Source organism: Hylobates moloch, unplaced genomic scaffold (genome assembly GCF_009828535.3).
Source record: "Hylobates moloch isolate HMO894 unplaced genomic scaffold, HMol_V3 SCAFFOLD_1, whole genome shotgun sequence".
Taxonomy (NCBI): Eukaryota; Metazoa; Chordata; class Mammalia; order Primates; family Hylobatidae; genus Hylobates; species Hylobates moloch.
In genome coordinates, this window is record NW_026652276.1 from 188,807,503 (window position 1) to 188,833,864 (window position 26,362).

Here is a 26,362-nt window from a genome sequence, read left to right on the forward strand (position 1 = left end):
TGGAGGCTGTTTGGATCTTGACTAAATTAGGATTTGTGAAGACTTGCTTATAAGGAAATCAGAGGAAAAAGATTAAACAAAAGATATAGGAAGGAAAGGTGAGATGGTAGCATATGCAAGTGAGTGAGGAGAAGAGAAATGGGGTGTGGGGTTGGAATGCAAATGATTCTTTTTAGAAACTGTTCAAATAGCCATTTATGGAAATTTCATTTCAAGAGATTTTGTTCCTTTCTATTGTGATAAAATGTCATTAAGCAAAATGCCCTGAAGCAGAGTACTTGAGAAATTTGTGTCCTCAGTACTGCAGGAAACCACACAAACCAAAACAGAAAAGACAGCTGTCTGATATTGTGGCAGTGAACTTTTCTCATTGTTTTGTTCTCTTCCCCAACCTAGAGAGAGGTAGGGAAGTTACTCTTAAAGTAATGCCTGAAAAGCTACAGTAACTTCAGGAAAATTTTTGAATAGTAGGGAGTTATATACTGAAATTAGGTCAGTAAGTGCAGGTGCCCCCAGGCCTACGGACCAGTGAGGAACTGGGTGGGCAGGCAAGTATTATTGCATGAGCTCCACCTTCTGTCAGATCAGTGGTGACATTAGATTCTCATAGGAGCACGAACCCTATTGGGAACTGTGCATGCAAGGGATCTAGGTTGCGCACTCCTTATGAAATCTAATGCCTGATCTGAGCTGGAACAGTTTCATCCTGAAACCGTCCCCACCCCTGAGTCTGTGGAAAAATTGTCTTCCGGGAAACTGGTCCTTGGTGCCAAAAAAGTTGGGGACCAGTGATTTAATGGTTTTAAGCCCCACCCTGCCACTACCAAGTTTTTAATGTTCTCTTTAGAAATAAGCATTATGTAGAAACTGAACATGTGTTTCAGTTATTACATGGCTTCTGATTAGACATCTGGGTTGTGTGAGTTTTTCTCTGCAAAATATAGTGCCTTCCAATGGGAGGTGAGGGGTAGTTAATTCAAAATAAGTCTCAAAAAGATAAGATTTGGTTTCCTACTACCTGTTCTCTGTTCCAACCTGCTTTTAAAATATTCTCAAATGGCCTGATAATTACTGTATGCCATGAAGAATTTAATTGACTATAGCACAGAAATAAAAGTTCAATATGCCTGGCTTTTGTCAATATAGTTGGTTTCAAAATAAAATAAAATAAAAGCCTGTTTTAAGACTTCTAATTCCCTTCTTCTAAACTCTTGTCCAAATTTGGATTTGAGGGCATAGGTCATACTTATTAGATATTTCCATATTCTTTCCCATTCTTTTCCATCCACACTTCTAAAGACTGCTGTTGCACAACAGGTCATTTGATGTTTCTGATGAATTCTGTTTCTGTTAGGTCCATGTCCCTTATTCTAAGGCAGGCAAGGAGGAGACTGGTGGCTCCTTTAACAACACAGCTCTGAAATTACAAAGATTTACGTACCTTCTTAACATCTTCTGCACTTTGCTTCACAGTATATACTACTTTTTCAATATATTCTGCCTCCCCGGAGTTTTGGGCAGCTTTCCGCTTAAGTTCTTCCACATTCCTCTCTAACTCGCTGATGCGCTGGGATGCGTTGAACAAGGTTTCCTCAGAAGCTGCTGTTTCAGACTCAATCTAAAAGTATGTCAATGTTCCAGCAAGCCATTAGTTTAAGAAATGGAATTACTATGAGTGCAAGTTTGGAGGAAGATTTAAAAGTCTACTGTGCCATTTTGCTCTAGACCAAAAGAAGTAATTACTAAAAAGAATATTTCAGGAAAAGTTACATGAAGTGTCTAACTTTAGTCTTTGCTACATTTCATATATTCACTTCATTCTTTCGGTACTTCTGATGATTTAAGCTGAGATTGATGTAAAGTTTTTTTCTGACAGTAAAAACAAACAAACAAACAAAAACACTCCTCAAGGAGCATGATGTGTTGAGAAAGCATTTTAAGGACACCTGCAAACTTTGGCTAAAGAACATTCACAAATAAGCAGCTGTGCAAAGAGGGATTTCCACATAAATTTCCAACTTAATGTGAGTGGGAAAATAAATGTTAAACTCTAGTAGTGGAGATTTCAGCTAATTACTGAAGACATGGAGACTAGGGATGTTCTTTGAATTTCTATAGAATTGTGAGATGATGTATGGTCTGGGAACGTTACAGCTGTAAACTCTAAATATACAAAGTTATTTAGGGAAAAAAAAATATCTGGGCAACTGGTGAGGATCCACATCCGATCTCCTTTCAAAGTAGAATCAATAAACATTGACTTTTAAAAGCTAGCCAAAGTAAGCAGTTGAGCCCATGACAAAAGAATCAGTTTCACTGAGCACTCAATTTTTCTTTAAAATGATCTTCAAGGATGGGTCTAATTACATAGAATTAACTGAATAACAATACTGTTATAATGAAGTTAACAGGGTCAGTAGAAGACATAGGCTAAAATTTGTAAATATTTCAAACCTAAGGACCCTTTAATTAGAATAAAATTCTTAGAAATTATAATTCTTAGAAGATAAAGTTTGAGTGAATTGTTTCTGATAAGCTTTCATGAACATAGTTTAGTTAGAGGTTCTCTTTGTTTCTTATTGTTACTAACCTAAAACACTTCCTGCCCCCCAGGACCCCTGAAAAACAGAACCCCAATTACTAACTTGCATCATCAAGCCACATCTCACCTATAATTCAGTATTTTCTAATTTGCTTTTCAGAACAATTTTTTTTCAAGAAACAGGGTCTTGCTATATTTCTCAGGCTGGAGTGCAGTGACTGTTTGTTTACAGGCATGATCACAGTGCACTATAGTCTCAAACTCCTGGCCTTAAGTGATCCTCTCACCTCCGCCTCCCAAGTGGCTGGGACTACAGGCACACACTGCTGCACCTGGCTTTCAAAACAATAATTTCTACAGTCACTGACATAATATTCACTAAAATATTAACAGCAAACTGAGAAAATGGAAAAACCTAGAGATCGAAACATCAAAATATAGTCTGGTGGGAAAACATAATTTTTCTAAACTTGAACAAATAGCCTAAAGAAAAAGCCTTATTGATACTCGAAATTTAAGGAGGAAAATGGACAGAAGAATTATTGGCCTTCATTTAACTGACTGACAGCAGTAGAATAGGGGAAGACAGGTTTTTACCAACTAATGGTAAGAAAAGCATGTTGAAAATTCATCTTCCCAGGTTTTAAATACATGGAGGATTGACCTGAGAAGGCTGACAATGCTGGGTATGGGAGCATTTAATTTCAAAGTATATTCTGAGAACATGTATAGGGATTAGATAACTCATTAATTTTCTTCATTTTTTAAAAACTCATAAAATTGGAAGGAAAAAATTAACTTTCTGAGAAACAAAATAATTTAATGGAATTATGTTTGCATTACTTCTTTTAAGAGCTAAAGAGGATTTTTAGAGCAAAGTGCTAGATCCCTATGAAAAATTCTTGAGTACTTTTAATATCTGGTAGTCACAGTATATTCCTTATAAAAACATTAAGTTTTCCATGCATTCTAAACAGAACAGATTGTTTAGCTATAAGCGCTCTATTAGGTTCCTCTAGAATTGGGTATTGAAAGCAGACTGACTGTTCTCCAGTAGTTTCCAAAACTACTATATAGTAAAATGTTTGATCACCAAAATCTTGAGACATTGGCCTTAACCATATAAGCTGCTTTATAACATCAGGACAGTTTTCTAAAACTATTATACTTCATACTACTGAACAGAGTATATGCTGTTTCCTCAGTGAGTAGGAGTGATTTTATTTTTCTGAGACGGAGTCTCTGTTGCCCAGACTGGAGTGCAGTGGTGTGATCTCAGCTCATTGCAACTTCAACCTCCCCGGTTCAAGCAATTCTCCTGCCTCAGCCTCCCAAGTAGCTGGGACTACAGGCACGCACCACTATGCCCAGCTAACTTTTGTATTTTTAGTAGAGAAGGGGTTTTGCCATGTTGGCCATGCTGGTCTTGAACTACTGACCTCAAATGACCCACCCACCTCGGCCTCCCAAAATGCTGGAATTACAGGCGTGAGCCACCATGCCCACCCAAGAATAGAAGTTTTTATCTTTCTCAGACTTTGTAGGGGAGAAAATGAGATGGGACGTAATGGTCCGATGTCTTCAGAGTCCTTTTATTCCTTGAAAACCTATCTCCACTTATTTTTAGCATCCATGCTAACGGAGTAGTTTAGATTTATTCAAATTAAAGGAATCCTTTAATGTTGAGTTGTAAGAATTTCTGTTCATAGATAACAAATGTACTTTTCTGGTAAAAGTGTATATGTAGGTGTGTTCCCATATATGTAATGATTGTGTATGCTTACCGAAGTTAGCAGGTTCTGGGTTCCTTGAATGTCTTCATCTGCTTGTTTAATTGCCTTCTCTGCTGCGACCTGGGCCTTTTCTGCTTCTTCCAGAGCTTCCTTTACCATATCTGCAGTGACTTTAACATCTGTTGCACTTTTGCTGAGTAAAAAATAATGAGACAGTATATTGTTGCTGAACATGAAAAAAGTACTCTCAGTGTTCTTTTCTTTAAAGAACAGCCTTCCTGAAATGACCCAGAGAGACTCGCATAGGTCCTTCTTAGAAGTTTCATTGGTTAAAGAGATACTTTTTACTCCATGATACACAAAATAAGCCCCTTAGATGCCATGTCTTTAGATACCTTGCTCTTTTAGCTTCTTCTAACAACATCTCAGCTCTGGCAATATCAGCAGCACTCTGCTGTAGAATAACCTCTACTTGAGAAAGGCTTTCAACTCGTTCACGTATATCTTCTGTCAAGTTCTGTAACTGCTGTGGGGTGCTAGGCATTTCCATTTTCAATACTTCATTAGCAACTGCTTCAATGCTGTCCAAATCAGCACTATCCTCTGTGAAAAGCAAAGATGTCCCCAAAAAGAGGTGAAAAGAATAGATGGTTCATTCATTCAACCACTTACTGGTCATCTACTATGGACTAGCACAGTGGGGTTACATACCAAGAGACACTAACTTCCTGTTTAAGAGTTTATAATCTGTCTGGGGTTTCAAGGGGAGATGAGACCTACACACAAAAAAAAGTAACTGCAGACAATTGAGTACTACTAGTATTTGTTTTAGGCTGGGTAGTGAGGGAAACCTTCGTGGAAGATGAGGAGCTGATCAGATTTTAAGGGATAATAGAATTTGAAAGAAGAAAGGACAGTTCCAGGTGGGGAGACAGGAAGGGCAGAACATGTTACAGGAAAGTCTAGCAAAGTGAATCTGAAGATTGTGGAAAACCATAGAGGGCCAGAGCTTAAAGCTGAGACTTAAAGGCAGTGAAATCTTTTAATTGAGGTTGGACGAATAGCTCAGAAACTTGTGAATGCAGATATAGAGATTTGATATTTCTTACAAATTATCTAGATTCAGGAAATTATAGAAAGGGAGAAAATTATACAAGCAGGAGAACCGGAATAATGGGTTGTCAACGAAGCCAAGGAGTTGCAAATGTAAAATGTGGAAGATGGTGAAAAAAAAAAGGTTTATGAAGTTAAGCTTCAAATATGTCAGATCCTCATTTACTTTCAAGCTTTGTTTATGTTTTAAACTACTGAACATAAAATGGACCCCAGAGGATTTATTCAAATAAAATATGTACTTGAAGGATGGTTTCCATGGAATATTACCTAAGATATCCTTAGCAAATACTGTTGACTCCTTATTAGCCATGCCTTTTTTCTTGCTAACAGAATACTGATTTTTTTCAGGCACCTGCCTCTAAGTCAGGTAAAATTATCAACCCAGCATTAAATATTAGTTTGCCAATTACTGTAATCACATTTCCATTTTCCAGTGACATTTATGCATTGGCATGTGACTTATTTCTGGCCAATGAAGTTTATAAGGATGACTGCTTAAAGGCTTCTAGAGAAGACTTCCTCATTTTAAAAAGATACAAGGAATAGGTGGTCTCTTCTTCCATTATTAGTCTTTATATGATGTCTGGAACTTTGGCAGCTACCTTGTAACCATGAGGAGCTAGAGGACAAAGCTGATATGCTTAAGATGGTAGAGTAGAAAGATGAAAAGTATGTGGGTCGCAGACCCAAGAAGCTATCCTGCTACTGGCTATCTTATTAAGATGTGAGATAATAAACATCCTTTTTGATTAAGTGCCTTTCACTTGGGAGTTTTCTGTAATTTGCCGCCAAAACCATCTTTACTGGTAACACTTGAACTGTGACTAGCAACATTTTTTTTTTTTTTTTTTTTAGATGGAGTCTCACTCTGTCGCCCAGGCTGGAGTGCAGTGGCGCAGTCTCGGCTCACTGCAAGCTCCGCCTCCTGGGTTCACGCCATTCTCCTGCCTCAGCCTCTCTGAGTAGCTGGGACTATAGGCGCCCACCACCACGCCTGGCTAATTTTTTTGTATTTTTTTTTTTTTAGTAGGGATGGGGTTTCACCGTGGTCTCGATCTCCTGACCTCGTGATCCGCCCGCCTCGGCCTCCCAAAGTGCTGGGATTACAAGCGTGAGCCACTGCGCCCGGCTGACTAGCAACACTCTTAACTATAGGTATAATATCCTGTAAATAATAGAATTACAAAGCTTTGGGGGCAATGCCAAAATAACAAACTCCACTTCTTTAAGGTTAGAGATTACTATATGTAATTTCTAACAAATTCCACATTCAATTTTCAATGTAAATATTTGACTTTTGATTGGCTGCTACCTGAGTATCCCATCAGGTGTGTCTGTATCTGCATAACATTGGAGAAAGTTATTTGATACACATATATAAGTTTAAGAAGTGGAAACATTTAATATATGGACGTTTTTCTTATTTGGAAGTGTCACTTAGTACCCTGACAGAAATGGATTTTATCTAAAATGTAAACAGAGAATCACATAGAAACAAATGTCTAAAAGTAAAATGAAAACATTTCTTACGGGTCAAAAAGTTTCTGATTTGCTTGATTAGATTTCTCAGCTCCTCATTGCTCTTGTCCATTTTTTCTTTGGTAGCATTTGTCTTCAACAGAATGTCTTCAGCACTCTGTTTTGCCTCATCTGCCCTCAGTTTTGCTTCAGAGACCTAAATATGAAGAATAAATTACCCATGGAAGATTTTCATTCTTTCTAAAGGAGACCAGAATATTGGAAATGGCCCAAAAATGATGTTGAAAAACTATGTACTTGGAATCATATGTCTGGGAAACAACTTTCTCCCATTCAACAAAGTATTGTATTCTTACAGACCGCAAGTATTCAGTATACAGATTCCTAAACAGTATTCTTATATAAATAGAACTAGCATTTAAAATTTTTCAAGTTGTTTTTAACTCCTGGCCTATAAAATAGTCCTGAGTCTTTTTCTCAGGTGCCCACATAAATACTTAAAAAGTGTGTGTTGCTTTAGAAGAATAAATGTTCAATTGCTTAGTATAGAGTTTTTGTCCTACAGCTGGATGTATTTATAACCGTGGAGTCAGATAAGTAAGATGGCTATATCAAATTATCCAGTATAAGATTTAAACATCTTGCTCTAAAGCATGTGTTGAGTGAGGAGAAAGCAAATTCCTTTTCTGTGAAGAAAATCTCCCCATCTCTTTCTCTGACCTCACAGAAACATCAACTTTCATATTTTATTGTGATATGCCCTTTTCATTTCAGTTAGCATTTAGAATTGATTTCTCCCTTTCAGATCCTCCAGTCCACAGCTGAAAGCAAACATACAGAACAAAAACTGAGGCCATCCACTGAATTACCATTTTGGAGAGCTGTTCCACTTCAGCCAGGGCACTCAGGACATCTTGGTCCAAGTCCATGGCTTTCTGCCAGGCATTGTGTGCAACAGTAACCAGACCACTACAGCCAGGCCCCCCACACTTCTTCTCTCCTTCGTCAGTTCTGCAGTTTGGCCCGCCACATTCAGTCTCAGAACAGGAGGCCCCTGGGGGTGTTCCACAGGTCTGCAACAAGCCAAGGATCAGGCACAATACTTCAGATAGTGAATCTGTTGCAGCAAAACAGCTGTGCAGGGCCTGGGTGGCCCCAGAGAATGTGTAGGTGGTCCTCAGCAAGGGTGCTTGAAAACAGTGTTTGGGAGACAGAATGGAGAGAGGAGCAAAGAGTTTAGGAATAAACTAACCTGCTTATTTCGAAGGAAACAATGGAAGTTTACAACTCGTCAATATCTTCTGCCCAAATGAGTTAAAATACTATATGAGCTCAGCCCAGGATGCAAACATCTGCTATATCAAGTTGAATTCTGCCAGTACAAGGGCCAAGGAATGCCTGCCTTTTTTTCTAACCAGTTAGAGTTAAAAAAAAAAAAAAAAAAAAAAAAAAAAAAGCTATTGTGAACCATCTTTGGGGCCAGCACCAGCACACCAGCACCATGTTAACTCCTCCAGTAAATATGGTGACATAAAAGACCTATTACCTAGCCTTTTAGTAACTTCCCATCTAGTTAGGACTGGATCATTCCACATAAAATAGCCAAGAATAGGTCAGATGCAGTCACTATGAAAGAAAGTAGACAAAGGAGAGACTACAGAGGAATGCTACAGTTGTAGCTGAAGAAGGATTTGTTGACTGGTGGGATTTGAGCAGGGGAAGTGGGAAAACATTCCACATGTTAAAGAAAACAGTACAAACAAAGAAACAAAGGTAGATGAAGTGTTTCCAAATTGTCACCCCGGACTGCCATCACACATGCATAGAGAGTCCTCCTTTCTTACCTACCAAAACCTCTCAAAGATCACCACTTGGTCATGGCATATAAATGCAAATTGATAAATTATAGTACAAGTGTGCTATATGATAGAAAAGGCTGAGCAGGAAGAAAATTGCATTTAGAGCTGTTTTGTGGAAATGCTCATACTGAAAAGAAGACAAAGATTTACTGCAGTGAAAGGCAGTTAACAGAATATTCCCAAACAAGACAAGTATTGTTTTAAAAAAGTACAAAAAAGTTTTTAAATAAATACAATCAACTATTTAGCCTAATAATTTTAAGATAATCCCATTATATCTCAAATTACAACGAAATAAGTCATCTGGCTTACAAAAACACACAAAGCTTCAGAAAATAAAGTGTATTCTGCATGCTGTAGAACATGAGTCTTAAGAACAGAAGTGTAAAACCTCGGTTGCTTTCTAAAAACAATCTGACAGCACACATAGAAGATCTGTTTTGTTTCAACAGACAGGGGTAGACGTGGAAAAAAAAAAAAACCAGCATGGCTCTAGCTAAACATCCACAAAGATGCAGAACTAGAAGCACCTGAAAAAAGGACAAAAGTCTCTCTACACAAGGAAATGGCAGTAAAGAACTTACAGAAAGAATTCTCACAGGATCATTAACAAAGACAAAAACACAGTAAGAGAACTGAAGCAGCTGCTAATCCCTAGGTAGTTTACCAGGTGGAAAAGCAAGCACAGGGAAGGGCACACATTTGAAAGGCCAGAGGAACCCCGAACCCCACCCACCGCCCATGCATCTCCCTGCCGCCCACAGAGATAGATGCCTCCGGTTCAAGACAAAAATCCTTTAGCATGCTTAGCTGCTTCTTGTAGGTCACAGAGAACTTGTTTGTGATGACTGATTTTTTTTTTTTAAATACAATATGTAAGGAAGGAATCAATGCTGAAAGGAAAGATTGAGAGAACTGGCATTTCATGCTTAATAACTTTGTCTCCTGTTAGCTGCAATTTACACATTGCTCTAAGCCTTCATTTTTCTTTTTTCTTCATCTTTTATTTTTCCATTTAATAAATGATGACAGATTATTTGCTCCCTATTTGCTATAAAGTTTCAGAAGATAATGAGTATGAAACCTAGCAGGCATCAATAAACACTGTCTTATATTGTGACCAATTTTGTCTATTTCAGAGAAAGTGATGAGAGAAGGGAGGAACCATCACTAAGACAAAGCTGTAATGAAGTTTGAACTCTTCTGCGCCTATGTACCTTCCATCTTTAACTTTCTCTGTGTCTCTGGGCTAAGAGAACACAAACCTTAGTCTATAAAAAATACCCTCCAAATTATCTCACATAGGTATCCTTCCTTGAAAACACAGGAAGGAAGAGGAAGAAACAGGCTGTTAGGCTTTTTTGGGGCCTTCTGCCTGATTTTCATTAAACTCACAACTCAATTTCATTTGGCTCCAGAGTTACTTTTTAAAAGCTTCTGGGAAATGAATCTACTTTCTAGGCTGGTTTCAGGGTTAATCTTCACCAGGTAAAGTTACTGGAACAAAGGAACATAATAGCTAATACCCATGAAAAAATTCTTTTGCTCCCTTTAATTTTTAACAGAAGCCCCTTCTAGAATGATTCTGAATTCCTACACTGAGATGGGTTTTATAATTCAAATCAGAACAAACTAAAAAAGGAATGTCCAAGCTGGGTGTGGTGGCACATGCCTGTCATCTCAGCTACTCAGGAGGGTGAGGTGGGAGGATCGCTTCAGCCTAGGAGTTTGAGGTCAGCCTGGGCAACATAGCAAGACTCCATCTCTTAAAAAAAAAAAAAAAAAGCAGGGGGCTGGGGGTGGGCAGGGGTGTTAGCCTGTAATCCCAGCACTTTGGGAGGTTGAGGTGGGAGGAGGATTGCTGGAGACCAGGAGTTCAAGACTAGCCTGAGCAATGTAGTGAGACCCTGTCTCTACTTAGGAAAAAAAATATTAAAGAAATGTCCACAGTGTAAAAAGGATCAAGTTTCAGTGCAATGTCACTGAGTAGCTAAAACAGTATAGGAGAATAGTCATGATTCATTCTTTAGTTGAGGACCACAGAGAAACAGAAGAGGGGAAGGCTGGAAACCCACATGCTGCTGCTTTTAATCTGTCTTGGTTACAGACACCCCATTCCAGGATACAGAGACCTCAGCCTAGGAGTTTCACTCCTGCTGATTCATTTGCAAATTATTGTAATAAAGACAAAGGATGGTGTTTTATTTTTCTTGGCACCACAGCAGTAAGGCCACACCCCCAAACCTTACCATTTCGGCAGCAGCTGAAAGGTCTAGGCTTTGCAGCTTGCCTGCCAGTTCATCAAGGAGGCGAGCCTGCTCCTCTTGTTTTTCCTTGAACTGGGATTCTTGCTCCATCATCACGTCTTCTACTCTGTCTCTCATGAGGGCTGACTGCTCCACAGTGCTGTTGGGTTCTGTGGTGGAGGCATTCACCCTCTCCTCTGCCTCAAGAGACATCTGGAAATACTTGGTAATGCTATCCAAGGCACCTAGGGTAGGAAATGAAATTGTCCACAGTTAATCTCATCATACTCCCCAAGCAGTGTCTGCATTTGGTGTCTTCAGGTCCTAAATTTACTGTAAGGTTTTAAAATTCAAAAAAAAAATTTTGTGAAGTACAGTTTTCATGAGCAATGAATATGTTTTGTCCCATTAGCACCTACTCCAGCTCGAGTATGGCAAACATCTGGGTGAAAAATGAAAAATTAAGAAATTCATGCAATCTTGTTTCTATACACAAGCAAACATCCAGTTCTTTATAAATAGCTGGTTTCAGGCAGCCTGAAGATTATGTGACTAGATGACTTTTCTCAATCCTTTATTCGGATCCACTCAAATGACTAATATAGTAGCCCTCCATATTTGTAGGTTCCACATGTGTGGATTCAACCAACTGTGGATGGAAAGCATTTGGAAAAAATGGTTGTATCTGTACTGAATGTGTACAGACTTTTTTCTTGCCATTATTTCCTAAACAATAAAGCATAACAACTATTTACATAGCATTTACATTGTATTAGGTAAGTAATCTAGAGATTATTTTTAAATATACTGAAGGGAAAAAAAGAAAAAAGTAAAGCTGGGTGTGGTAGTTCACCTCTATAATCTCAGCTATTCAGAAGTCTGAGACGGGAGGATCACTTGAGTCCAGGAGTTCGAGACCAGCCTGAGCAGCATAGCAAGAGCCTGTCTCTTAAAGAAAGAAAGAAAGAGGGAGAGAGAGAAAGAAAGAAAAGTATATAGGAGGATATGCATAGGTTATATGCAAATGCCATTTTATATAACAGACTTGACCACCTGTGGATTTTGGTTTCTGCAGTGGGTCCTGGAACCAATCGCCATGGATACCGAGGGATGACGGTATTATATATAACGGCATGACATGTTTTTAGCTTTAGTCCAAAAGCAGTCATGCATACAGCAGTATGGATAGATGGACAGTATGATTTAACATATTTCTACATTCACTTTTTGCTGAGAATCCTATATGGTCTATGATATAAATAATGATTTGCAAAAGTTTTTTTCCGACCAAGCAGCATTCTTGAATGTGAAAGGATTTGCAGAAGTATTAATACCTTAACTATTCAAAAGAACCCCCTTCCAAGAAAAGGCCAGGGGATTAAACTACTAACTGGAGGGGAAAAAAAAAAATCAGGAAATGGATACCATTCTGATACAACTACTGCCATTCACTCTGTGGGACCTTTGCTATGTCTCTTAGGTTCTCTGTGCCCAAGTCCCACATTTGTAAAATGGGGACTTTGATCCTCATTTGTGCCGGAAACTGGATGAACAAAAGTTGTAAAATTTATTAGAATACTTTTTTTTTCCCCCAAAAGTGCTATATTCAAACGTTAGACATATTGTTAAATCCATTGTCTGGGACTATTTGCACCAAAAAATGCTCACCCCGAATATCTGAGTTTTTGATAAATTCCAGTTGTTCAGCAAGTTCTTTCACAGTGTTGTCTAGGCTTTCAGCTTCTGTCTGTAGAGAATCCAGTTCTTTGGCTGTGCTGTTGCTTTGGGAAGTTGTGTCAGATAATTTCACTTCTACTTGAGCCATCATTTCTGTAACATCTTTAATCAGTTTCCTGTAAAGAGAAAGTTAAGCTTACTTACATAAAATAAACCCAAGGGGGAACTTTTACGTTTCATATTTTCTACTAGTACTGTATCCATTACTAATTTCAAACCAATTCAGTAATTTGTAACATTTCATCTCTAAGTGCTAGTTTTATTTTCCTTATAAAAGATTGTATTAAATCTAACAATTTTTCTTTGCTCAAAGACTTTTAAGAGAAACACAGAAGTACCACTCAGCTGAGTTGTGGTAGACAAGCCATTTAAGGGATTCCAAATTTCTGCTGTAACATGAGCACAGGTCAGAGTGTGAAGTTCCGGCTCCATTCACAGGCAGCTTCAAGCCCTTACAATTGTGAAAACTGAAGACATAAATGACTCCAGTATACAATTAGGCCTCCCAGCCACCAGCCCAAAACATTCTTCCCTAAGCCTCGGGGATCTCCTTCAAGATGGAACACGCAGAGGGGAAGCCCTATAGCCCGCCACAAAGACAACAGGAGCCACCAGTATCAGCTTTCATACACTCCTCTCTTCCATCAGAGGGGCTTCCTTCTATCAACAGCCTTTTTATTTTTTTAAATAAGAAAATAGCATCTACTAAGAATGAAATAAGATTTAGCTTTCACAGTATTTAATTTGGAATCTAAACTGCATTTTGTTCTGTACTTTCAAACTACAAAGCCGTACTTTTGACATCTATTTGTGTATTATTGTGTACATAGTGTGTATATGGGCATGTGTGTGCACGCGTGAGTGTGCTCCAGGTGGGTGTGGGTGGGGTTGTATATGTATTGTAAAGAAAGTAATATTTGAGCAGACTTTACCTCTGGGTATTATTGGTTCACCTAATTGAATATAATTGTCTTCTTGGGGATATAATAGTATAAAAAACCAGGAAAATGTAAAGATGCTGAAAGGCTGGGAGCCATTAGAAAAATGATATGTAAGGCTGAGATAAAACCATAACCCAGCTCAAAGAAAAAGTACTTAAAGGGATCGTTTAAAATGGTAGATTAAATTACATTTCAGTGCCTTTTTTTCCTGAGGCTAATATACATAGTTTCTTTTTTCAGTGCTTTGCTTTTATTAATTATTTGACTCACAGAAGGCTTTCATTTCTTCTCAGGTCTCATGATACAATTTTTTAAAACAAGCAAATCTAACACCATATTTTAAAATAAGGCCACTTTGGTTCCTAAAACATGTATCCTTGGATAGTATGTTGAAAAAAAGAGTAATGGAACTAGTTTTCCTGTGATTATTACAATCTGTCTAGTTAAATGAATAGTGACGGTAGAAACAGAGCTGTTTTGGGAATGTAATCTCTCTTCTGGCAGGCTCTCAAAGGACACCAGATTTTTTTCTTCCTCCCAGAGGTGCCTAAGACCCAGGCCAAGGATCATTTCCTAAATGGGCTTGCATTCGGACTATGACCTGCCAAAACTGTGATCTCTGCACATTAGGAGGCTTAGTCTTTTCAGTGAGGTAAAATGCCTCATTAAATGCATTGTCACTCTACATCAGACATTTCCTAACACTCTGGCCAACTACATGGTCTTGGGCATAAAACCCGAGGCTTGACATCAAGGTCCAGTTACTTTAAATCTAGGTCTAGGAAGGACCTCCTTCAAGTCGCTTGAGCTAATGTCAGCTGTCCTCTGCTACTCATGCCTGGTATGAGATGAAAAGTCCCTCTGGCCTCTTAAAGATGCTGATTAAAGTCTCATCACACACAAAAAATGTTACTGTAATTTCATCATATAAACACCTCAGTGTGCAGGATTTAACTGTGAAGCGGTCCCCTCAGGCCTAGATGGTGAGTCTGCAGTGAAAAAACCATAGCATCTAGGGAAGAACAGATGCCTCATACCCTTTTCTGTTTTTGTCCTTTAGCACTTAGGTCTTATTGTGCTGTTTTGGGGGTTCCTTTTTGGCAAAAGGAGTTGGGATGTTTAGGGGCAAGACAGGGGAGGTAGGAGAAAGGGTAGATAAATGATCCTTGAGAAGTTCAGCATCACTCAGCTCAATTCTCTAGGCTTCCACTAACAAACACTGTCCAATCAGAGGGAAGACTACCCAGAGAAGGGGTGGGATGAGGACTTTTCAGCGTAGAGCAGCTGTTGTAACTAGACGAATGAAGCACTGGTCTGGTGGACTAATGGCGGAGAAGCAGAAAAAACTTGAAGTAAGGAGTCTTATTTGAGGTAATGGAATTTCCCCCATAGTAGCAATACTTAACAATTTATAATTTTTTGCAATCCTGTTGTCATTTTATGTATCAATCCTTTCATTACTTCATAAGGTAATGGCATATATTATCCTACGCCTTCTCCACAGGAGAGAAAATACAGGCTCAGGAATTGAGTCATCCAAGTTCACAAACCTAGCATCAGAGCCAAGACTCAATTATGGATCTTTGTCTTCTAAATCCAGCATTCCTCCCATTTTACTGACTTAGAACCTGATTTGCAAGGAGGAGCACTGAATATACTGCTTGCATATTCTGTACTGCAGCCTCCAGAAGCCTGGTCCCCACGGATGTGCCAACATTTCACTCACCCAAATGCCCAGTCAAGACTGCTGGAAAATAAATGGCTCAGAATCTGTTTTCACCCACAGGACTAAACCAAACCTCCTGATGGAAGCACCATGCCAGGAAATCTTTGCTGTTTACTCATAAAGCTGAAAAAATATTGTGAGTTATTCCTCCGGCTCATTAACTACTTACTCTGCTTCCTCAAAGAGATTCCCAATGTTTTTCAGTGGCTCTGCCGCGGGGCTCTGCGCCAAGATGTCTTTTATCTCGCTGACTTTCCTTTCCACCGAGTCCACAGTCTCACGGTAAGGCCCGATCACACCACTGATCTTCAAGGCCTTGGCTTTCTCCAGGAATCTGTGTGTCCTGTTGGTCAGCTCGGCAATGATCACGTCCCAGAGAGCAAAGCACTGGTGGCAGGGTGTGCAGTCAGGGAAGACCCCCGAGTACCCTCGCGTGCACTTGTCACAGCGTGGACCCTCAACACCCTCCACGCAGACACACTGGCCAGTAGACTGGTCACACTGTGGCGTCTCAATGCCCCTGGGGTCACAGTCACAGGCTAGAAGGAAAGAAGCAATGCTAGCTGATCTACTTGATCATGTACCTGAGTGACAAGATGTGGCATTTAGAATACTCATTTCACTGTGAAAATGGGAAGGTGTCAATCATTGATGGCAATTGACCAATGGCTCAGGTAGAGACTGTAGCAGCTTCCTCTAGCACATGTATGACTTCAGTGGTTGCTAACCCCTTCTTAGCAGTAATAATACTTTAAACAGAAATGTTTTACGTGAATGACCCCATTTAACTCTCACAATAACCCTATGGGATAGGTGTTATAATAATCACTATTTCACAGATGTGGGAACTGAGAGATTATGTAACATGCCCCAAGTCTCACTGCAAGGAAAAGGCCACGCCAGAATTCTGATTCAGTTCTTTGCAACTCCGGAGTCTGTACTCTTCACCTCTGTCCTGCCTTTGCCTCCCCCTTACTTAGGATTTCCCCACAGACCATGTCTGTACAAACAATCCAGGTTACATCCTGATAATGTGCCACCTGGCATCGGATACATCACAAATGAGCAGCTCCTAACATACCTGACTATCTCACAACAAAACATACTTGATGAAATGCAATAAACATGGTCACAACAAAACCCAAAGGAATTCTCAGTATCCAGTTTAAAGGCTTTCAACTAAGTATAATCTAACTTGGGGGTGTCTGCCATTGTGATGACCACTGCCAGTACTACAAGCAGGGATCTTGGGAGCCATTCAGTCTCAGCCTCTCACGGGCCCAATAGGGTTGGCACCTTAGGCAAAGCCAAATGGCACAGGAAAATCACATGCCGTACAGGACAAAATCTGTTCTTGGCCAGTAGCTGTGGCTGAGATTACTTAGCACAGTGGCTGTGCCCTTGAACCCTGGCTTAGATTCCCAAATTTCAGGTGACCAAATCATTTTTATATCAACATCTGACATTTAAAAGTATTTATACAGGGTTTGAATTACAGAAGGCCTTATGCTAACATCTTATCTCTGGGCTTCCACCCATTCTGAGGAAAGAGGAATAAATAAAGAATATACTATCTTATTTCCCTAACTGGATTATGGACTCCAAGGGCAGGGGCACATCTTAAACCATTTTTTGTTTTTCAGCATCAGACTCGGGGTTAACTTGCAATCAGAATCCAAACGTCTTTGCCAAATGAAGCCCTAACCTCATTTTAGTCTAGGCATGCAAGGACACTTACATACCTTCATAAAAGAAAATAATCCTCCTGAAGTGCAATGTCAACTGTGGCAAAGCACAACAGATTCCTGCTTTCTCAGGTCTTTTTTTTTTTTGAGATGGAGTTTTGCTCTTGTTGCCCAGGCTGGAGTGCAGCCTCCCGAGTAGCTGGGATTACAGACATGCGCCACCACGCCTGGCTTTTTTTTTTTTTTTTTTTTAAAGAGACACGGGGTTTCTCCATGTTGGTCAAGCTGGTCTGGAACTCCTGACCTCAGGTGATCTGCCCACCTCAGCCTCCCAAAGTGCTGGGATTACAGGTGTGAGCCACTCTTGGGTCAGTAGCTGTGATTTGCCTCTGAAAAACTTTTTTTTTTTTTTGAAAGAGTCTCGCTCAGTCTCCCAGGCTGGGGTGCAGTGGCATGATCTAGGCTCACTGCAACCTCCACTTCCCAGGTTCAAGCTATTCTCCTGCCTCTGCCTCCTGAGTAGCTGGGACTACAGGCGTGCACCACCATGCCCAGCTAATTTTTGTATTTTTAGTAGAGACAGGGTTTCACCATGTTGGCCAGGATGGTCTCGATCTCTTGACCTTGTGATCCACCCACCTTGGCCTCCCGAAGTGCTGGGATTACAGGCGTGAGCCACCGCGCCCGGCCTTCCTCTGAAAAACTTTCTAATGGAACATCTCCCAGAACCAGTTATACTGAGGGTCCTGAGATCTGCTATAACATCACCATCCTTTCAACCCAGAGATACGTGTTTGTGGCCCATTCATTTGGCCCTCACCACATCCTGCCTTGTATTGGTAGTTTATCTTTTTATTGTCTTTGTTCTCCCCCTACATTCCAAGCTCTTGAGTGGCAGGTTTGAGGAGTAAAGCATTGTGGTTAAGGGCATGAACTGCGGACTGAGGTTGTAAATCCTGCCTTCTCCACACCTGTTATGTGACCCTGGGTAATCAGGAAACTGAGTCACGTCTTCCACATCTGTAAGAAGAGGTAATGATTATAAATACAGGACTGCTTTCGAGATAAAATAATTACAAAGTGCTTAGAAGAGCATCTGGTCTATAGCAAGGATTCAATAAATAAATCGTTTTTATTATCGCTTTTCGTGTCCCTACAAGTGTCTGGTAGTCTTCTACTAAGAGTGATGCTTGATCATATTTCCACTGGATAAAGGGGAAAAACATATGTTCTGGTTATATGTTTATTTGTATGTATTTGCCAGTAACATCATGATTATTCAAAAATTTGAAGTTTAGAATATTAATTCCTCAACCTTTAGGATTTTAAAACCTGTAATTTCCTTAGTGCCTGGGGTTTTCAAAACCAAGACCTTAGGATTTCAAAGTAAAACTTGGGTGTATGTTTTTCAAAAAACAGATCCTTTCCAGGCACTTAAGGTATGTTTCATTTTTCTTGTTTGGGGAATATTCTCATAATGAATCAGGAAGCTGCTTAGACAAACCGTGGATAACTTTAATGGTGATCCGTAGACCGTCAGTTCTATGATGTGTTCCTTGATAAAACTGTCCCATGATGAAAAATTCTGTATCCTTATCTTGAAGATTAAAAACAAGTGTCAGCATATTACAGACTAAGAAGAGTTCTGCAGGAAAAACTTGTTTTATATTGTTTTTATCCAGTTGTACGCCAAAGTCATTTGACCATGGGATCTTTTTTTAGTGGAAGTCAATGCCAGTGACACCCAAGAGAAATAATGAGAAAGGCTTGGGAAAACCACTACATTAATCGATTCTTCTGAGATTAGGAAGAACTTAGATAACTTACAAATAACTTAGTACCTTAAGAGTTTGTTGTTTAGATTTTAAGAATACATTTCCATTATCATTTGGTAAAATTTAGTCATCTTCCAGAAAGCTAAAAGTTACCCAAGTCACCTGGGTCCTCACTTCTCAAACTTGGGTAGGTATCAGAATCACCTGGAAGGTTCATAAAAAAACAGATTGCTTCTGTACTCTCCTCCCATCCCCAGATTCGGATTCAGTAGGTCTGGGTGGGGCCCAGAATTATTTTTATTTCTAACGTTCCCAGGAGATACTGATGTTCAGAGTCATGAGACCCCATTTTGTGGAGCACTGACTGTTACTTTCCTAGCTGTTGCTGCCCACCTTCTGTATATTAGAGAAAAAAAGAGAGCACGTGCATGTGTGTGTATGTATGTGTGTTTGTCTGTGTGTGAGAGATGGAGAAAGAGATACCCTTCAAAAGGTGGAGCTGGAGCAGAATCACGACTTTGGAAGTTCACCAATGTAGGCTGATGCCCAAATCTCAGGACTTGCGTAACAGAGGAAGAAGTGATGCCATTTGTAATAAAGCTTCCCTTGTCTACCCCTGCCCTGCAGGGCCCAGCCAGGGGTCAGGGTGAGGCAGCCCTCTGGGGCCTACTCACCCCTCTCTCCCTTAGGCTTGACACAAATGAGGCAGAGTTGTATATGCTTGTAGTTTGCTTAGACAATTATTTCTTTCCCATAGATGATGCAAAGGTACACCTTTGTTCAGTCCTAAACATTAGGTTTTTGCTGAATTCATGCTTGGGGCAAGGGATGCATGCATACATCGATTTATTTTTAATTTCTCTGATCATTTTTCATCTATTTCGTTGCAAAAGGCATGTCTTGCTCCTATTCTGTCATAGGCATCTTTAAGGGGAAAACAGCCCAACCCTGAAAGACTTAAAAGGCAGATAAGGCTTCCCTCTTTATCTGGCCGAAGGAAATTAGCCTGGGCAAGAGTTCCAATGAGCCAGCAGCGCTTCGGCTGTCTCCAGAAGTCAACAACCAGTTCAGCCAAACTGACCAACATTCCTTTCTCCCAGTGAAAAGTAAACCATCAAATCTCACAGATGACTGGATTGCAGTGTCACTGAAAAAGTTGGGCCTGACTCTCCAGGAGGGCACCAAATAACTAGTCTCAAATGCACCAGGTTTTGATTTCAAGCTGAAGCCCCTGGTCATGTGCTTCCTTCCCCGGCTATTGAATTTCCAGAATTGCTTCTGTTGGAGTCACCTAAGAGGTAGGCACCAGAAGGCCCACATTTTACAACCTTGTAAAAAGACCCCCTCCACTTCAAGAGTATTTTCACTGAAACTCCCACACTCACGTGGCTGAAGCAGAAAGGTCAGTTCACACTTGACAAGTTAGTAAAACTTCATGGACACTAATGGATGGAGGAGATTCTCCCATCATCTCACACATCCACCAGGATCTGAAAAACTGTGAACTGACTATTCAGGCTGCAGCTGACGAGGTCCAGTGGGTTTCTTCTCTCTTAAGAGAAAGGAATCAGAATCCAAATGACCTAGATAAAGCAGTCTTACTTTAAGAAATGGGATTACTTGGCAGAGAATCAGAAACTTTCTCTTGGAAAGGAGAGCATATATAGCAAAAGCTGTTGCCTAATCCTTAAGATGAACAAATCATGAAGATGAATAGTATTTTTTAAATGAGATAATCATTTTAACAAGCCATAATAATTTGATTTTCATCTATAAACACACTCTCTGTTCTGTGGCCAGTAGGCTTCCTCTCTTTTTACTAAGTTTTCTTATCATTTCAATCATAATCGTTAAGAGGTAGGTAAATGAAAGCTATTGTACCGATTTTAAAGATACTAAGGTCCAGAGGAAAACACTAGCAAGTCAATGCCAGAATGGGAAATTATGTACCCATTTATCACATAGACCTAACTTGCCTGCTTCCTTTACATCCATCCCTCTCCTCCTCCAGACCTTCCTGTGCCCACTGAACAAAGTCTACCCCCAATGGCCTAGCACTGAAGGCTTCACACAGTCTGGTGAAACCAAATCTCTCCATGACTCTCCAGCTAAGACTGTTTCCCGAGGGCACCTCCCAGAGCCATGCTGCTTCATGTTGTCTGTATTGTCCTTTAGCTTGGATGATAATTTTCTCTCTAAATACCAGCTGTCAATGAGGAGCCCCCAGGCTTGTGGAAAGAGCTGGGACATGGGGCCACATAGGCCTGGCTTCAGATCTCAGTTCTTTCCTCACTCGAGATAAGCCTTTGGGCAAGTCCCTTAACCTCTCTGAGTCTGAGATTAGTCAACTGTGAAATGGTAGATGATACTTACCCCCATAGGTTCTTTGTTGCAAGGACAAAATTAAGAATACTTATATAATATGCCTAAAAGTGCTTGGCACTCAGCACGTTCTCTGTAGATGGCCACTAGAGCTAATCTTTTCTGCAGACTCTTCCCTAATGACTCCAGTTCCTACTGATCTTGCCCTCTTCTGACAACTGAAAAGTTTGTGCCACTTATTTTCTGCTATCTTGTTACTTCATTTTATGTACCCCATGTCGCCAAATAGCCTGCAAGTGGCAGAACATTATCAGCTGTTCTGGGTCCACTCCCCACTTTACACCACTGGTCACTCATAATTGGGCTGATTCTCCTCCTTTTTGTTGGAAACTTAAATTTGCCTTGGGACAGAGAAAGTGCTACACCCTAAGACTCAGGTAATGGGGTTCTCTTCTGCCGTGGACCTTGCCTCAAAGCAACATGGGACTCCAGGATCTGCTGCAATGCCAATAATTTTACTGATACTTTACTTAGGCCTTTCTATTTACTAAAAGCAAGGGCAATTTAAATAATTTTTATCTCTTACATGAGATTTTCTTTTTTCTGACATTCTCTTCTATCCTTTTCCCTTTTTGGCCTCAGTAATATAACTTCAATTTTGGAATGAAAGTTGGGGGATGAATATAATTTTACCTGCAGAAATGGACTGCCTGTCTAGCACAGGGGTCACCAAGTTTTAATGTAAAAGTTGAAATAGTAAATCCAGCTTTCAGGCCATTCTGTCTCTGTCATGATGACTTGACTCTGGCATTGCTGCCTACAAGTAGCCAGGGAAAATACATAAACAAGTGGGTGTAAAACTTAATTAACTACTGTGGGCAGGGGGCTGGATTTGGCCTCTGCCTGTGGTCTGCCCAGCTCTGGTCTAGCCTACCTCTTCTGAGAACACATTCTGTAATTAGGATTACATAAGACAAGACTTCACTCTACTGACAACAGTATTTATAGTTCTCTAAAGAATCGAATGAAGTCTGATTTTCTGAGTCACAATGGAAATATTAAGGTGGGTGGTTGTGAAAGAAATCCCAACATTAGAAAATACAGGCATTCTAAAGATTAATGTCTGGGCAAAAGAACATACTGTGTTTTTCTACTAAAAAACACGAAATGAGAAACAAGCAGGATGGGGAAGTGCCCACTACCCGGAGCCTCTTGCCTATGCCCCACATTTACGGTTTGCCTGGGTTTAGAGACACTGCCCTTTTCCAAGAGCCAGAGGCCCCAAGTGGAAACTTTACCCTTCCTTTTTGCTATCTATGAATCAACAGAAAGATTCCTCCTGTGACCCTTTGACTCCTGAGGAGGACAATGCAGTGCTCCAGGCTGTTTTCTCCAGCACGTTCATGGTGGGTGGACGAGATTCCCTCTCCATCCCAGCACAGTGGTGGGCTTGTTCAGGCTTGGCACCATCGACCAACAGCCCCAACCCGCCTGGACAATAGGAACATTCAACAGTCTGTAAGTTGGAGGCTCAACTCATTTGTCTTTTACATAACTACATTCTTTTTTTCCATAAGGAGAATACTTAGCTAGGACTTAAATCTTTCTATAAGCATATTGTTAGCTAGTTGGCACCAGAAAGTCTAAATTTATGCCCTCTAACAAACCAATTCAACTGAAAACCTATTTGTCAAGCAATTACATAACTAGAGAAAAGAGCTGAAGTTATTTTTGCATAGTTCCATCTAATTTTGAATGACACCTCTTCTTGTCCCTGCTGATCTCTGGGCCCATCCCTTCAGAAAGCCCCTGTCCTCCTGTTTCTATTCGTGAATGCATTCCAGCACAAACATAACCAAGAGCCTTGTCTGCCTCTGCATCTTGGCCCCTGCCTTCACAGGCCACACTGGTCCTACTCCTGTTGCCACCCTGACTGCACCAGGCCCCGTAGCTGGCCATGAATCAATCCCCCATTGTCCACTCAAATCAATTCTCACTCTCTCTGGGTGCTTTGTAGGTTATGAGCTTTCTCCAAAGAGTGCTAAAAGCATTGAGGATCCAACACATTCTCTGTTTGACAGACTGCCTTAAGCACTGAGGGACATTTTATTCTTGGCTCCTGCAAATCAAGTGCCTATAGCAATGACCCCATTATGGTGATGACCCAAAATACTCCCTTCCTCCCAAATTTCCAAATATCCCCACCCCAGCTCAGCCACTGTGGGCACAAAGGAGAGATAGTATCTACTTTAACACCCCAAAGAAAGATGCCCCAACATTTTATATCTTCTTTTTTTGTTGTTGTTGGAGACAAAGTCTTGCTCTGTCGCCCAGGCTGGAGTGCAGCGGCGCGATCTCTGCTCACTGCAACCTCTGCCTCCTGGGTTCAAGCGATTCTCATGCCTCAGCCTCCCAAGTAGCTGGGATTATAGGTGTGCGCCACCTCACCTGATTAATTTTTGTATTTTTAGTAGAGATGGGGTTTCACCACGTTGGTCAGGCTGGTGTCGAACTCCTGACCTCAAGTGATCTGCCCGCCTTGGCCTCCCAAAGTGTTGGGATTACAGGCGTGAGCCACCATGCCCGGCTAACATTTTATAACTTTGAATTGCCAAAGTTTGCAATGAGGTCAGCTGCCTTCACCCCAGATTTTAACACTTTGGGGAAAGGGGCTTTCTGGTCTTCCATGAAAAAAACAAAACTAAAGATAAGGTTGGAGAGATGACAATGTAGTGTGAAAACAAGGAGAAAATGGAACACCTAGATCTAGAACCTGGAAGTATGTCTTAGGGTATTTTCACTTGTGCTCACTTGGAGCTTCCAATACTTCCAGAGGGCTTGAAACCAACTTTTTCTTGCTGGTGTGAGCTGACTGGGTATCATTATTAGGATCACGAATATGAATGATGTATACATATAAATGCAGAGAGGACTGGAAAGATTACTATCAAGCTGAGTAAAAAGAGGAGTATACTGGGTGAGGAGATGAGAAGGGACTTTGTTTTCTTCTAATACAGGAGTTCCAATTGCTTGAATTGAATGCAGGCAGCCTGGCTTCAGGACCTACACTCTTGGCTGTGGGATCTCTTCATCTGTCTGCATCCCTGCTGCCCTTGTGCCACCGGGATTGTCCAGCACAATGGGCAAACCATAAAGCCATGTGATCTTTGTAGTTCCTCCATTAACTAAATTTCTATGATTATCTTACAGAAAAAAAGGATATGCCAAAGGGAGGAGTAAAAAGGAACAGACATATCCAGTTTCAATACATACTCCTTAAACAAACCAGGTTTCCTTGCAGAATACTTAGTTTCTGTTTTTTATTGCTTGTTTGTTTTTCCTGATGAAAAGTTTCTTACGTAATGAGCTGACCTTTCTTCTGGATAAAATGAACAAAGAAGGTGGCGAACAATGATGCCATGAATCTCACTCTTCGCAGAGTTTCTAAAACAGGATCTAACTTTTGACCCAAACAAGTTGACAAGGTTCCTGTAAGTCACAATTTCCCTGGCAGATTTAGAGGCGAAAGTTTAAAGAAAAGATAAAAGGGTAAGGATAAAGTTCTAAGGACCACATGAACAATTCTGTGATTGACTGACTCTGGGTAGCAGGCCTTTCCTGCTAACAAAGCTAAGATGGAGCCAAAGGTCAGAAAGCTTTGGCAGAGAAAGCTATTTTGCCAATGACACATGCTGACAGAATCAGGGTATGAGCAAGGATAGAGCCATTATCTGGAAAAAATCAAGCCTTGGGGCATTACAAGTTTGAGGAATTTAACAGAGTAGTGATTAGAGCCCTGGAAAAAACAGATTTTAAGCAGAGTTTTACTTTCAAGAGTCATCTTGGAGAAACTGGTCCACTAGATTTCAATACCTTCTAATGGAAGAGGGGATGTCAGATCTCGCTAAGAACCAAATTTGGAGAATGATGAAAGAAAAGTACCTGTTTATTGACATAGCAAACATTATCCCCACTGTGAAACAAACCTTAATCTAAGAGGTCCATGCAAACCCTTCTGGCTAAGCCTCAACTTAAAAAACAAATCATATCTAATTTGTTCTGGTCTTGCCCACTGACCTTTTTCTGCTGTTAAGGAACACATGGGTTTGCACCCTGAAGGAACACAGTTTCTAGGTTCCTGACCTTCTAGAGGAGATATTGAATGAGTTGCCAACTTGAAGAGCTGTATTATTTCTTGCTGTAGTTGTGTCCAAAAAAAGAAAACAGTCATTTAAAAAATTTAAGAGTCCTGGCCAGGCACAGTGGCTCACGCCTGTAATTCTAGAACTTTGGGAGGCCGAGGTGGGCGGATCATGAGGTCAGGAGTTTGAGACCAGCCTGACCAATGTGGTGAAACCCCATCTCTACTAAAAATACAAAAATTAGCCGGGCGTGGTGGCGCCTGCCTGTAACCCCAGTTATTTGGAAGGCTGAGGCAGGAGAATCGCTTGAACCTAGGAGGTGTAGGTTGCAGTGAGCCGAGATCATGCCACTGCACTCCAGCCTGGGTGACAGAGTGAGACTCCGTCTCAAAAAAAAAAAAAAAAAAATTAAGAGTCCAGCAAAGACCTATAATTTCAGATGTGCAACAAATATACCAAAGAGCACATAAGAAACTACAGAAAATATTTATCCATAATGATCAATTAAAAACAGGGAAGAAAATCAAGTAGGAAAGAAAGAATATAACAGAGTTGCAACAGCCCATTCAATCTTTTCCATATTTTGACTTTAAGATCTGAAAAATAATTTTCCAGGTCAAAAAAATTGCAATACCATAAAAATCAAGCAATCTTTATGATTCACATAATTTTAACAAGTTTTTGTTCCTAAGAAAATGTCGTTTCCATCTTTTTTTTGTTGTTGTTTAATCATAAGCTTAGGTGAAAATCTGGGTTTTATTCACATTAAACTGACTTGGAGCCCCTGACCTTGGAGCTCTTCGTTGTGCACGAAGTCTCCACGACATTGCCCTCCAGTTTTCACTGGTAGGGATGTTATCTTACGCACATACGCCAAGAGCTTAAACTGTCAGCAGAGTCTAGTTGATCCACTGAATCCAGTGATCTTACTAGGATAACCATTTACCTCTTCTTGTGCCATCAAGGAGGTTGGCCACGAAATACTGTTTAGAGGAGATAAAAAGTCACTTTGCCAAACATGTGGTTCACATGGTCCCACTCTGGTTAAAAGTATTTTAA

General features: G+C 40.4%; 1 protein-coding gene across 1 annotated transcript in view; it reads right to left on the reverse strand.

The window, feature by feature from the left end:
* The window catches only part of LAMB1 (laminin subunit beta 1), an 82,588-nt gene that overhangs the window by 996 nt on the left and 55,230 nt on the right, over positions 1-26,362 (reverse strand). The window contains exons 25-32 of the mRNA XM_032756016.2: positions 15,549-15,918; positions 12,644-12,828; positions 10,979-11,220; positions 7,740-7,943; positions 6,922-7,066; positions 4,671-4,878; positions 4,327-4,468; positions 1,442-1,618 (exon numbers count right to left, since the gene is read on the reverse strand). Coding sequence (XP_032611907.2) covers positions 1,442-1,618; positions 4,327-4,468; positions 4,671-4,878; positions 6,922-7,066; positions 7,740-7,943; positions 10,979-11,220; positions 12,644-12,828; positions 15,549-15,918 — 1,673 coding nt within the window. The remainder of the gene's footprint in view (positions 1-1,441; positions 1,619-4,326; positions 4,469-4,670; positions 4,879-6,921; positions 7,067-7,739; positions 7,944-10,978; positions 11,221-12,643; positions 12,829-15,548; positions 15,919-26,362) is intronic.